This window comes from Odontomachus brunneus, unplaced genomic scaffold (genome assembly GCF_010583005.1).
Source record: "Odontomachus brunneus isolate Ranch 3 - 2012 unplaced genomic scaffold, Obru_v1 Obru_scaffold_043, whole genome shotgun sequence".
In the NCBI taxonomy this organism is placed as follows: domain Eukaryota; kingdom Metazoa; phylum Arthropoda; class Insecta; order Hymenoptera; family Formicidae; genus Odontomachus; species Odontomachus brunneus.
The window spans coordinates 833,795-847,444 of NW_022639493.1; the positions used below are offsets into that span (position 1 = coordinate 833,795).

General features: G+C 50.3%; 1 protein-coding gene across 4 annotated transcripts in view; it reads right to left on the minus strand.

The window, feature by feature from the left end:
* The window catches only part of LOC116844593 (homeobox protein homothorax), a 550,706-nt gene that overhangs the window by 507,435 nt on the left and 29,621 nt on the right, over window positions 1–13,650 (minus strand). The window contains exon 1 of one of the 4 annotated variants that reach the window (XM_032816352.1): window positions 2,432–4,501. The exons of the other annotated variants lie outside the window; for them this stretch is intronic. Within the exon in view, the coding sequence (XP_032672243.1) occupies window positions 2,432–2,446 (15 nt within the window). The 5' untranslated portion in view covers window positions 2,447–4,501. Of the gene's footprint in view, window positions 1–2,431; window positions 4,502–13,650 lie in introns of those variants that run through there. 4 annotated transcript variants of the gene reach the window in all.

The following is a 13,650-nucleotide window of genomic DNA, read 5'->3' on the forward strand; positions in this document are numbered from 1 at the left end:
AAAAATTGAGAGAGAGAGAGAGAGAGAGAGAGAGAGAGAGAGAGAGAGAGAGAGAGAGAGAGCCGAGCGAGAGCGTCACCGGCATTCTGTGCACATCGATTCGGAAACGATGACGACAATGACGACGAGACGAGCGATTTCCCGTCAAAAAGGTCGCCACTGCGAACGCGACGATCCGATGCGAAGCTCCGAGCGAGAATCGTTTACCAGTGATCGTTGTTGTTTCACGCGCGATCCCGTCGTTGGCATTTCACGCGGACTCTGTCACCCGTCGGCGGCATTTCACCAGAGATAACTGACGTCTCCCCGATATAGACTTCAATCGGAGAGCGAACATTTTTGTCGAAGGGTCAAAGGAAAGTCCGAGGAATTCGCACGTCTCGTGACACGTAAAAGCTCTACATCTGTATCCGGGAGCTCTCTAACACGCTCAAGCGATTCAAGATCCAAGCGTTGAAAATTCGGTGTTGAAACGGCGGCAATTTTCACGCGGTCGTGCGAAGCTAAAAATAATGCAGAGCACGAGAAAGGCGAAATGGAGTTTGATGAGCGACGGGGGAAAATTTGTGAAAATTCACTGACGCGCCAATAAATGCATGATTTGCTCGAACCTTTTTCGGCGGATGACACTTGTATACCGTTTAGACAACTACGCGAATAAAAAAAAAAGTACTTTTCTAACGCGATTATTGGTATCCTAGTTTTATGGCCTACAGTTTTATGACAGTATGAGTGTGTCTGTCGCTGTCGGCGCTTTTGAATTGCAAAGAGCGGGAGCTCGCGCGACACTCTCGCGCGTTTAATTCAATTAACGCGCGATCACGTATCGCTGGTATAATTTCGCGATTATTTACTATGTTAAAACGCCGAAGGAATGGCCTAACGTCCGACGCGTTACGTTACGTTACGTTACACATCGCGCGAGACGCAGTGAATGGAAGCGCGTTTCGGAGTCGTGACGCCTTTTCATCATTGAGCACAACGGAACGTCGACGCGTTTGTTTCAATTAAGCGTTCGCAATGTCGCGTACGCGTTTGTCATCGCGACACGACAATACGAAAGCAACACACTCCAATCCTCCGCGTGATCTGACGGAACACTTTCCGATCGCTTTGCGAGCGCGACACATAGTTCCGGGAGAGCGAGGGAGAGCGAGCGAGAGAGAGAGAAAGAGAGAGACAAGAAGAAGATACAGAGCCAACGCGTTCCTAAATAACGGAGATCGCGGCGGAATAAAATATTCCGCAAAAGTACGCACGTCGGCGTACGCGCTCGAAATCCATGAGGATCCTCCGGGTCGCGGCTGTCCCCGTGATGACCTCGCGGCAACGAACATTCGTTAGACGGTCCCTATTCGGATCCCATTGATCCCGCGCGACTATTCAGCGGCGAAGTCAGCGCGGCAGTGAATCGAGACCGTGAGGCGTCGCGACACACTCAATCGAGGCCAGAGGAAATTTACTCCCCGGTGTTGTGTTACGATTATCGGCCGTAATTACGCGCGCGGTCAAAGTCGTCCGTCGATTACGACGTGTAATCAGCACGTACCGTAAACACAAATCCGTCTCCCGACGTGTTCTCTTTCTCGGCAGGTTCTTTCTCCTTCTCTTTCTCTCTCTCTCTCCCTTTCGCGCGACTCGCTTGGATTTCGCGCGAAATAAAAAGCACGCTCATTCGGCGAGCCGGAAAAATGCAGCCCCTTTGTGCGACTGTCGTCCTCTCTGTCTCTGGCGGCGCGATGTGAGCGGCGTTACAAAGCGCCGCGCGGCCCACATGTAAATTTCCTTTCGACACGGCGACGATATTCAATTCAAATTCACCAGCTGCGAACGCTCGCGCGTTCGCGCCCAAGATCGGAGAGCCCGCCGGCTCTTTGGAGCCGCGCGAGACAGTGAGAGAGGAGAAAGAGAGGGAAGAGAGCACCATTTTACAAAATTCACGCCAAGTGACGACTCTCGGGGCTGCCTCGTGAACAGCATAGTCCCCGCGCGAAGAAGCAATTCTGCCGACGGCCGAATGAGTGAATTACGTGCGCGCTTTCAACGACGACCGACACTTGTCCGCTTGATATAATGAAAACCTTTCACCTCCCGACAATCTTTCCGGATATCTCCGATACGCGACATTCGGGGAGCATAAAATTTCGCCGTGAACGACTTAGGCCACTTGGGAACAAGTACACCGCAATCATATCGCTGCACTTTCACGAGAACTTTACGGGAAATTACCGCGTAGAAAACTCGCGAGATATCTCGAAACCGCCGCGACTATTTCTCTATAGACTTACAGGTTGATTCTGTTGATTCATATCAGTTCAAAATGGAAACACTATTCGATTCAAATATCTCTTGTCAATTATCCACGCCGGTGTCTGCTCGGTTAATCGCAAAAGTATACTGAGACAGTGCCATGCCAAGATGTGAAACATACCCTTGGCTGCGCCATGAACGCCCTGGCCGCGCCGGGGAACTCTGCGTGCTGAGCCACCGTAGCGGCTGTATTTTCCCACAGTGTAAGGAAGTAAGCCTCGACACTTCACTACACTCGGTCGACACTGTCGAGCGCGCGTTTAACGCGCCTAAAAACGCTTCGACACGCTGCGTGACGTCGGACTTTCACGAAAATTGAGCGTCGTGCAACAATGAGCGAGACCGAATTGCCGGCTGTGTCAATAGCCGTCGGCCAATCACAGAACGTAGTTATTTCTGTGTGTCGTTAGTTTTTCTTTTTTCCCTTTTTTCTCCTTCGAACTAATCGTCGTAAAGATGCGGTCCGTACGAATCTCGTATCCGGGTTCGACTCGTCTCTCCTTTCGTGCCTATTTGCTCTCTCCGCTTGTGTTCTCACTTAGACGACGTCGCACTCTCGGCCAGGTAGCAGCTCACGGGAGAGAATCGTTACGGACGAACGTCGCGGACAAGCGTCAGCAGAGCACGGCGAGCGCTCGCGATAGCAGCAGAACCACGGCGACGACGTCTGCGAGCGGAGACACGTGCTTCTTCATTATCATCGTCGTAGGTCGCGGCGGCGGCGGCGGCGACGGCGGTGACACTCGCCTCGGACGTCTAGGAACGTTGGTACGCAGGCAAGCGTACTCTCTCTGGTAAAGTCTCGCACACCCGCACTCTCGCGTCAGTGCTGCATATCGGTAAGCCACGTGTCGTATTGCCGCGCAACTGTCTCTCCTTACGTCGCGGAGCAGCGACTACGCCGTTCGACGCGAGCTCTCGCGAGCGATTCTTCTCTCGACGACGGCAGACGCGGCGTCGTCGGGGATGCATCTAGTGCGCGTTGGCGCGCGAGGTGGTCGCGAGGCCTGCGAGCCGGACGCGCCGCATCGAGACGGCGCGCGTTTTCCTCTCGGTCGGTGGCTTCTCGAGGAAAAGGCGAGGAAAGGTGGCCGAGTCGTGTTCTCTTTCCGTCCACTCTCCGTGTACTTGACACATTCACATAAGGCGAGACGCGGCGCGTCAGGACGGTCTCTCCTGTGTCGTATCGTTTCTATCACTGTGTGTCGTCGTAGCACATGAACAACCGATGATCACCGATGATGTCACTGACAGAACACGTTACATCCTCCAGTTAACGACACCAGCACGAGAATGTGGAAGCCACGATGACGCCCCGCCGACGACGACGACGACGACGGGCGTCAATGGCGCGCAAGCACTGATGACGATCGCACCACCGTCGCACAGTCAACCGATGTCGCGCTCGAGCCTCTAGCGGATACTCGGACGAGGTTACGCGAAAGAGCGCGAACTCGCGAAGACACACACAGTGGCGGCGACGTTGCCACCGCGGCAATCCCGCCGCGATACGTATCTCCGAGGTTGCCGCCTTTACGTCGCGCCGGTTTTCGAAGCGATATCACGCGCGCGAACCGAGGGTTACGTTACGGGAACTACCGATTACGCGAGCGAGCGAGCGAGCGAGAGAGCACGAACGAGCGCGGGAGAGAGAGAGAGAAAGAGAGAGAGAAAGAGAGAGAGAGAGAGAGACACACACAGAGAAAGACAGGGGGCACGAAACGCGTGTGCTACGTGGAAGGGAACGACAACAATATGATGGGGCACCACGCGACACGATCCGACGCGTTTGCTACTCACGACGAAGTGCACGGCTATCACCGTAAGATTCACCGAACGTACGAACGAACGGACGCGAGTCGAGAGAGGAGACCACAGCGAGAGTTGTCCGCGAGACGGCGGGCGACCCTCCTCCCTGACCGTGACTACTACTGCGTGTGGCACTCGTAACTCCGGCGGACAGAGAAGGTGGTAGGTTCGTTCGTAGTGTGTTACACGTAAGCGGGCGCGCAGCGGGTCGTAGGCAGCCACGGGGATATGCGTGTTTCAGGTTTCCCCCACGAAAAAGCGACCGGGTAGATCACACGGGTAAGAGAAGAGCGAGCGGAGCGCGAGCGAGCGTGGAGAGCAGCGCCTAGCACGGTTTTAGATCCTGCGCCGTCCGCAGTCGTTCGCCAACTGTCAATCAGCGCCGCGCTACGTCCTGGAGTGGGAGACTCGCCGGCACGCCTACCAAACGCGGCCAATGCGCCCCCTGGGCCCGCCCATCGCGACCTGGCGAAGCACGCGCGGGTTCAGCGCCACGGTGGTGAGACCGCGAAACACAGGATCCTCCGCCATCGCTACACCACTACCAACAACAACGACCGACGACGACGACGACGACGATGACGACGACGACGACGACGACGACGACGACGACAACGACGACGACGACGACGACGACGACGCGAGACCGACGACAACGATGACGTCGTCGTCATCGAGCCTAGGACGGATACGAGAATGCAGGAGAATGTCGTCCGCGAAATGCAACGAGATGCTACGAGAGAGATTCGACCCTGGTGCGCGCCAAGCCCAGACGTTTCCCTCGCATCCGTCTCTCGAGAGTGCTCCGAGGATTAAAATGAGAATACACGTGGTCCTATACATGCTTTTGGCTTCGTTACTGAGAAACGATGCTTTCCTCGGAGATCTCGCGTCAAGACGGAATAACTCACGTATGATTTTCTCACGATATTCGTTGTCGTTACTCGCGCCAACTCATCGTTGTGCCTTGATCGATATTTTTCAATAAATTATACTGTTACATACAAAAAACTCGGTGCAACGTGGATATGAGAAAACTACTAACGCGCGAAAGTGATGATGAGTGTCGTGGCTACACAAACTCCTCTATGTGTGTGTATATATGTGTATGTATGCATTTGACTTTGAAACTAATGCTGCTCTCGTAACCACGTCGCCCGTGGACTTTACCGTCGGTGATCGACGCGCGCTCACAGGACGATGAGCGCGCATTTTGACACCGCGCTTTCGGGACTACTCCCCTTCTGCGCGCACGGCGCGAGCGAAGCCGAAGATACTCGAGCGGACACGAGCGCAGGAACTGACAGTCAGCGCGTCGAGCAGTTCTTGGCAGCAAATCCGTCGCTCCGTGCAAGAGATGTGAAAGCCGCCGGCTCGGGCCCGCCGCTTTTCGCATCTGTTTACCTATCGACCTCTACCTTTCTCAAGTCGTCTACCTGAATTACAAAATTATCTAAATCTGCCGCAAAACACCTAGCTCAAAATTATGGTCTCGCGTGTAAATAAACAATCAACGAATACTCGGTTTACCGGTACGTTGGGTTCTATAATTGGCGCCGAGAACGATTCTTCATCGTTCAGAGACCTGTTTGACAAGACAAACCCTTCGAAACGCTCGTAAATCGCAGGACGTGGCTCGCGTCGTTCGCCGTCGGGCGAAGCAAGTCCCACGATTAATCGCGCGATGTGAGCCCTCGCGGAAATGAAAGAGTAAGAGAGAGTATCAAATGTCTAATAACACTTTTTTTCTTGTTCTGAAGAGTTCCAGAATTCTTCTTTGTGAAAAAAAGAGTTTAGGTGAAATGTTATTAGACATCATTTTCACTAGAGATAATACTTCGGGAAGACACAAAAAGAAAAAGAGAGAGAGAGGAGAGGGGGAGAGGGAACGAAAAATTATCCTTTTAGTATCGCATTCAGCGCATAACGACGAAACATTAAGGCCGCGCGCATGACGATCGCGCGAATTCGCGAGGTGGAAACCCCCGCTGGCCCGGTGTTCGCTGCGCGCGTGTCGAACGTCGACTCTTGCGCGGCATTTACCGTATCCGAAGTACTGTTTCGTGTAAATTTTCCTATATTTTACCCGCGCGCGACGTGACGGATAACTGTGCATACGTGCACGAGCGCGCATACGCGCATACCTGTACGCCAATGCTTGTACGTGCCGCATCATGTGGCAGGCAAAGTGCCGGCTTTTATTAACGCCTAAACTCCCGTCGAACCGAATTTCGCAAAATCATCACAGGCGATGGTGGCAGCGGAGCAATTAAAAATCTCTGTACCTCTTTGTGCCGACGGATCCCCCGTCCGAATGTCGCGTCGACGTTTTCGACAGCCACCGTGTACATTGCATTATATCGCCTTCACCTTGCGTGTGGATGAATCCGTGCGGAGGTTAGCCGATAAACGAAACTATCGACACCGACTGCACGCGTGCGCTTCCTCTCTTCCCCTCCGATCCTTTTTTTATTTTATTTTTTTTTCATAATTTCGCCGACGTTTCGCGCCAAGCGCCCGGCGGCGCTCGATCAAGCTTTGAATGAACCGAACAGCTGACTCCGCGTAGGAATTGGGTCGCGAACGTGCGGTTTCGAACTTTGAATGGTATTCGGCGTTCGGTGAGTAATAGCGACAGGAGGCGGTTGCAGGAGGACGAGAGGAGGAGGGCGGGCGGCTGTCACCGACATCACTCAGTGTCTCCCTCCTGGCGTTCACTTCGCTCGATTTTATGACTCTCTCATCCCGCACTCTTCCCCCTCCCCCTCTTCCCTTACCCACCCACGCCACAGCCGCCACCGCCAGCGTCAACGCCGCCGCCGCCGCCGCCGCCACCGCCGCCCGTGCTCGTCCTCGCGTCTACCGCCGTCGTCCTCGGCGCGCGTTTACACGCGGCCGCCGCGCGTTCCGCATAATATCGCAAATTGACACATCCGCGTTTAGCCATCGATCGACGTTCGGCGGCTGGCGTCGAGCTGGACGTCGTCGACGAGACGGATAATGAGTCCCGAATTCCCGAATCCACCACCCAATTGGACATGTCCTCCTCAACACGGAGGCGTAGAAGACGAGTGTGTTAGTGACTGATGCGCGGCTGAGAGAGAGATTGATAAATAGAAGGGAAAACAGCGGACGAGTTGCAAAATCACAACAAATCTGCGAATGCGTAATGGATGAGAAAACTTCGTCACACGCAACGACGAAAAAAGAGAAAAAGGATACAAGTTCGAATAATGTTGTCGACGAGAATGCCCGCGATAGATCGCTCAGAGTGATGTTGATGCGAAATGAAGATCCACCGCGGAAGATCACGCGGAACGTAAAAAGCGGAGCGACGCTTTTCGCGTATCGAGCGTATTAATTTACGTGAAACGGCACTAACAAACAAAATCGATTCGCGTAGAGATTACGCGAGATCTGTTTCTTTCACGGCAAACGCCCGAGACGTTGAATGTTAAAGTCACACTTATAAACAAAAATTGACTTTGTGCGCAAAAACGGGCGAGTCAGCGATAGCGGGTATGAAAGATAGAGAAAGAGAGAGAAAGAGAAAGTGAGAAAAAAGGCGAGAAAAAGAGGAAATCGCTCGGCGGATTTCGTCGGGGCGGAGGCATCGGGGTGGAGCATTAGCGGCCCTCTTACAAGGCCGGCATTCTTGTCGGAGTGTTTGCAATGTAAACACGCTGCGGGCAAATCGATCCTAAAACATCGGTGCTCGCGTTCGGAAGGCGTCGAGTCGATCGTCTAAAGCCCGACCGGGGAAGAAACGGCATGGTCACCGGCCTCTTCTCGCACCCCGTTCCAAGCCCTCGCCATTATTACCCGCTTAATTCGTAGGTGTTCCCGGACATTGTTAGAGCGCCTTACCTGAGCGCAGGGGACACTACGAGCCTGTTATTCCGCAATAAATCACGCCGCATGATGAGACCAGCCGCATCGTATATCTGTCGATAGTAACGAGGGAGAGATCCCGGCCCTTCTATCTATCTATCTATCTCCCTCTGTCTCTCCCTCTTCATCGTGTACCGGCGCGTAGCCAGCCACGAGCCATTAAATTTCTCGCGATGTCGGAGAATGATCGATTCTTACGTAGACCCCCTAGCTGCGAATTATCTAAGTGGCCTCGCGAAAAATTCGATAAACGTCGCCGGGGATGCTGCCACCCTCGCTATTCTTCCGCAGTCCGTGTCCACGTGCCTCGTACCCGAGAGAGAAAGAGAGAGAGAGAGAGAGAACTTAGGATTTATGAGATAAAATAAATTTCAAGAATAACATACGCAAAACACGAAATAGGATACAACAGAGCAATGAGCAAACAAAAATGCTGTAACGTTGATGATTTGAAAGTATTAGGCTAGGAGTGCATAGAAAAATATAAATAGTGAGAAAATTGACCAATCACGATCGATTATTCGTGACTATAAGGAGAATAATCGATTGTGGCCGATCAATTTGCTTACCGCTTAAGTCTTACTGCTCACGTTTTTTTGTATGCTACTGGCCTTATAAGTTACGAGCTCGATATCTTTGTTGTCACCCACTTTGCTCATTTATTTCTCATATGGCTCGTGTACTGATTTAATTCCAATTTTTTACACATTTTACACATTATCTAATTTAATGCATTTCTTTTCGTCCGTGTCACTCGAAACTTGATTTTTATTCCGTTTCGACGTTTAAGGTGCGTTAGGCAGGTAGAAAAGAAACTTGCTTGTCCGTCTTTCCTGTTATTTCTTACAAAGAAGCGATGCGCTCACTTCTCGACTAAACTGCCTGAAGGACGAGCGCATCCTTGGCGTTAGAAGCGAGTTCGATCGAGGAAGGTCGACCGTGCTCGTGTCACGGCTAAAGCAAACGCGATCGTGATGCGGTTATAAAGTTGGACGAGGACACCACTGGACACCACTATCCCCGAATCAGCCGTCGGATTGCTGAGGTTGGACAATTCGGAGGCGCGAGGTGGTATTTATGAAAATGAAGTCACATCGGGATGTGTGGAAAGCGTTCGAACATTTCGCCGTAACACACCGGGAGAGATGATACAATGGCCCTACCGCGACCTAACCCGTCCACTGTTCGTGCGTAATTCTGCGAAACACCCCTACTGTCTCTCCTCCATTGTGCCGCGGAGCCGCGCAACAATGTCAAAGTCTATACCGCTAAGCCGGACCTTGGCGGTAGGACGAAACGTGCGCGCGCGCGATGTAACCCCGATTGTTCGTCTTCCGTGAAATGTCCACGGGCTTATGCACGGGAGGTTCTTTATCTGCGAGTTTAATTTGGCGCACCGTTGGCCGGAACAGAGTAGCTAGATAGGGTGGTGCAGTGTACGCCGCGCTTCCCTCGTTTTGAGAAGCGCCAGCGAAATTTACACCTAACGTAAAACACATCCGTTTTCTTGCAGCAGGTTTTTCGTAGCTCCGCAAAAGGAGATAGATAGATAGAGAGAGAGAGAGAGAGAGAGAGAGAGAGAGAGAAGAAAAAGGGAAGAAAAGGTCAGAGAGAAAGAGAGGAGAAATATCTCAAATAATGTGTCGACCTAAACAACTGTACACGATAGGGGGACCAGGAAAGATTGTCGGCATAGCTTTTATCTTTTATCACAAGCAGTCACAAGAACGATCGTGCGCGTTTCTATGTGAGAAAATACGCGGTTTTCGATAGAAGCCGAGCACAACGACATTTCCTTGGTGACAAGCGGCAAGAATCAAAGGCTTACTTTCGGATTAAGATTTCCCAAAGTAGGTATTTCGGATTACTCACATTGTGCTACCCCAGGCTTGCAGTGCGGAAGGCACGAAACGTAGGCTTAGGTATACAATTTAGGTGCGCAGGCGGATTACTTGGAAAAGATCGAACTCGTCCCTTTTCCGGTATAGCTACACGTTACAAATTAGCACAGTTGTGATATCCAAAATTTGACACAGAGAAAAGAAATGCTAGAAAAAATGAAATAACATACTTGTTCCTTATTCTTTTATCTTAAATCGAGTAATATTTTTATCAATCTAAGCATATTTTGATGGCTTGTAACAAATATTTGGAATGTGATATTAACTGAAAAAAATATTCTATCAGTGATGACTGATTAAATTTCAACTCAATTGGAAAATTTACATTTTTAAATTTATAAAAAAAGTTTTGTTTTATTGTTTTTAACAATGTGTTTTTAATCTAAAATATCATCTATTTGATTGAAGTAAATATTATTGAATTAAAAAATAAGATTTCTCCACGTAAGAACAGACACACATATGTTTCTTTTTGAAAATAATATTAAATGATATTAAATATCCTATTATATGAAAGAAATATTGGATGTAGTCAGAATGTTTCCACTTCTAATGAGTGTTTACTAAGGAGTATCGGAATAATCATTTTACTTGAGTGAAATAAATATTATTTAAATGTAGCACTAATTTTTTTCGTATGGACTCGACTATTCCACATTCAAAAAGTTTGGCCGCTTCTAACCATCGCCTGTCGCATTGTTCTCCGTGTTCTTTTCGTGGACCTAACACGAAAACTGATATCGATTTCCGCCCAAATGTGAGCGTGAAAATATATACGATACATCCGGAGAATTAAAACGTTAATTAATAATGACAATACATAATGTCAAATATGTCAAGTAATCTATAATTTTGCATGCGTTATGGTTTCATATAATCACGATAACGATAACCAACTACGATATCTGCACGCACGTACGATGAAACGGAATCCACTTGTCTGGCGAAATGAAAACGGCGACCAGCGAATACGTTCGAAATTTTCCCGTCAGACACGACACATTTCTCCCCTTCCGCGGCTACACCGCTAAATTAATTAATTAATTGCCATTAATGTTTGTTCAACTTACATAACCGAAGGAAGCCGCGCCATGCGAAGCACGCATTTGTACAACATGGCTAGTCGTTAATAAAACGTAAAATACTGTGATGGAGGAGGGGAGGGGCCCGATAGCGCCGCGCGCAAGAATCTCAGATGTGCCGCGCGTTATTTATTGGAGTCGCGAAACGTAACACCGATCCGATTAAGGATCTCGAATTACCGAATTCCCCGGTGCCTTTCGGTCTCGCGGACGCGTGTTTTCATGGGTGCGCGCCGTGTACGCGCGACACTCGCTCCGGAGCTCTTTTGTTTATAGTTTCTCGAGGGTCGCAATGAATTCCGGCGGCCGCCGCGTGCATCCGCGTGCACTCGAGTCCGAGCAACGTGCCAGCTCTCTCGTGCAACGTGGAATAAACCGGTCGTGAGAAAAAGGGATCTGTTAGTAAACCGACGATCCGCTTAGAACCGCGCGCGGTTAACGAATGAGAAAGAGGGAGAGTCTTATCCCCCGTCACGGTGCGCGCGACTCACACGAAGTTTCTCGGCGTCGATCGCTCGCGGAGATCATGCAAATTGCGCGAACCGGCGGACGGGCGCGTATCCACCCGAGACGAGAGAAAATTTACGTCGCAAACGCTTACCGAAAGCCATCCTCGTTTCTCTCCCTGGCGGGGAACTTATTACGATAAATTAAAATAATCGGGAAACGTGTCCTCACATCATCCAGTTAGTGTCATACGAGAAATATCATGCAAACACACACACACACATACACACACAGCCAGGGGAATGAAAGAAATATTTCGTCCGGCCGGTTGGCCGACGAGCCGCCGACTGTCATCTCGATAAAGCGAGGACGCGAGGACACAGCGACGACGACGACGAACGCGAAAATATATCTGTCACGTGGCGATATTCCTGGCGTCTAGATGCAGCCGAGACAACGGTCGGATAGCGATCTCGAATCGCGGATTGGTCGACGTCGTCGGCTTCGACGATTCGGCTCGCGATTGCCGCTCCGTTGATGCCCGGCTATGCAATTTATCGTCTCGAGCACGCTCGGAGACCGAAAGGAAGGCCGCGCCGAGTCTGAGCGTTGCGAGGAGCGCTGCAAGGAAGGCGGCTCTAGGTGTACGCGTGTATACGGTGTGTGGCGCATTATAACAGACTAAGGGTGGATAACCCGTGATCGATCACCCCGGTGAATGCGACACCCCTACGAGAACGCACATCCGCGCCCCATTAAACCGGTAGTCCGCCCTTGCGAGCTACGCGCGCGCACCTATATCGCGCCGAGAGAGCGAAGGCCCTTCCCCTCTGCGAGAGATCGCATCGCGCGATGCGATCGGGGAAAAGCTCGCTCCCTCTCCTTTCTCTTTTCTGCTCCGAAAATGAAATAATCGCGCTGACTCGCGCGCCGATGCGATCGAAGGGAATCGATCCATCTCTCGTCGCGCGGATATTTATTCATCGAGAATCAAAGTAGCTTCTCGCAGAGGATCGCAAAGAATTCCAGGCGCCTTTGTCGTGAAAATTGTCATTAAAAGTATGTATCTCTACATTAAGAGAAGAATATCTACGAAACAAAATATTTACTCGCGGTAGCAACATATTTGCTTCTACTAGTATATAAAATATTTTTCAAATAAGAAGATATACATTTCCTTAAAACACTGTGACTCTTCATGAGAGCAATAGAAATTTATATTTAAGCAAATATGCCACTAGTATATCCATATCGAATAAATATTCTTTGGACATCTTTGTTTTTCCCATACGTCGGAAAAAAGGAGGCTTCGACTCGATTGAAGCGATTGGCGGCAGCTTCTTTGATTACGTAATGGTAAGAGTCAGACAGTCATGTCTAATGCGAATTTGTGGGGAGGATCGACCAGTCGGAGCGGTAATCGTCTTGTGAAGAACCTAAATCCGACACAGATATCGCGTAATCATCGGTGCCCGGATGCAAAGCTTTTTTCTTTCCTCCTACTCTCTTAGGAGACCCGAGCGAGAACGAGAGAGCCTCCCGCGCCGCCGACACTCTCTCTTTCTCTCGTCGTGTTCGCGATAATAGTGATAGACAGGCAACGAAGTTACGTGGGCGTCTTAGCGACGTGCGAGTTCTGCGCGCGGCATAAATTACCATCCGAAATGAAGGTGGAAATCTGATCTTGTCATTAAGCGCCGCTACCCTCGCCTATGAAACTCAAGTTCTCATTGCGGCGCGTTCTCAGTGCGGTTGTAATTGTTGCCGGGTGCAAGCACGATAAGCGAAATAGAATAAACAGCGCGCAACGCGACGGGACCCGCAAGACGAGAGTCGAAATGAGTCGTCCGGGGTAAGGGATATTCACCGAGAGTCACCCGTTTCTCGTGCACTCTCTTTCTCTCTCTCTCTCTCTCTCTCTCTCTCTCTCTCTCTCTCTCTCTCTCTCTACAGACAAATTCGTATAATTTATTCCAAATTACCGTTTCTCTCAAGCAGTCTCGCGGCCGTCAAGCTGGGAAGATAAATATTAGACGAAATTGGGACGTGCGATTTTGGAGAAAGTCATTGCTTTTCGACCAGTTCTTTCCTATTGGAGTCTGTCACGAATTGATTGTTTCAAGGGAGAATCGATCTCTGATTCGTTGATATGCTCATTCTTCGATTTCACGGTTTACGACTTATATTTATATATAAACCTAAAAAACGAT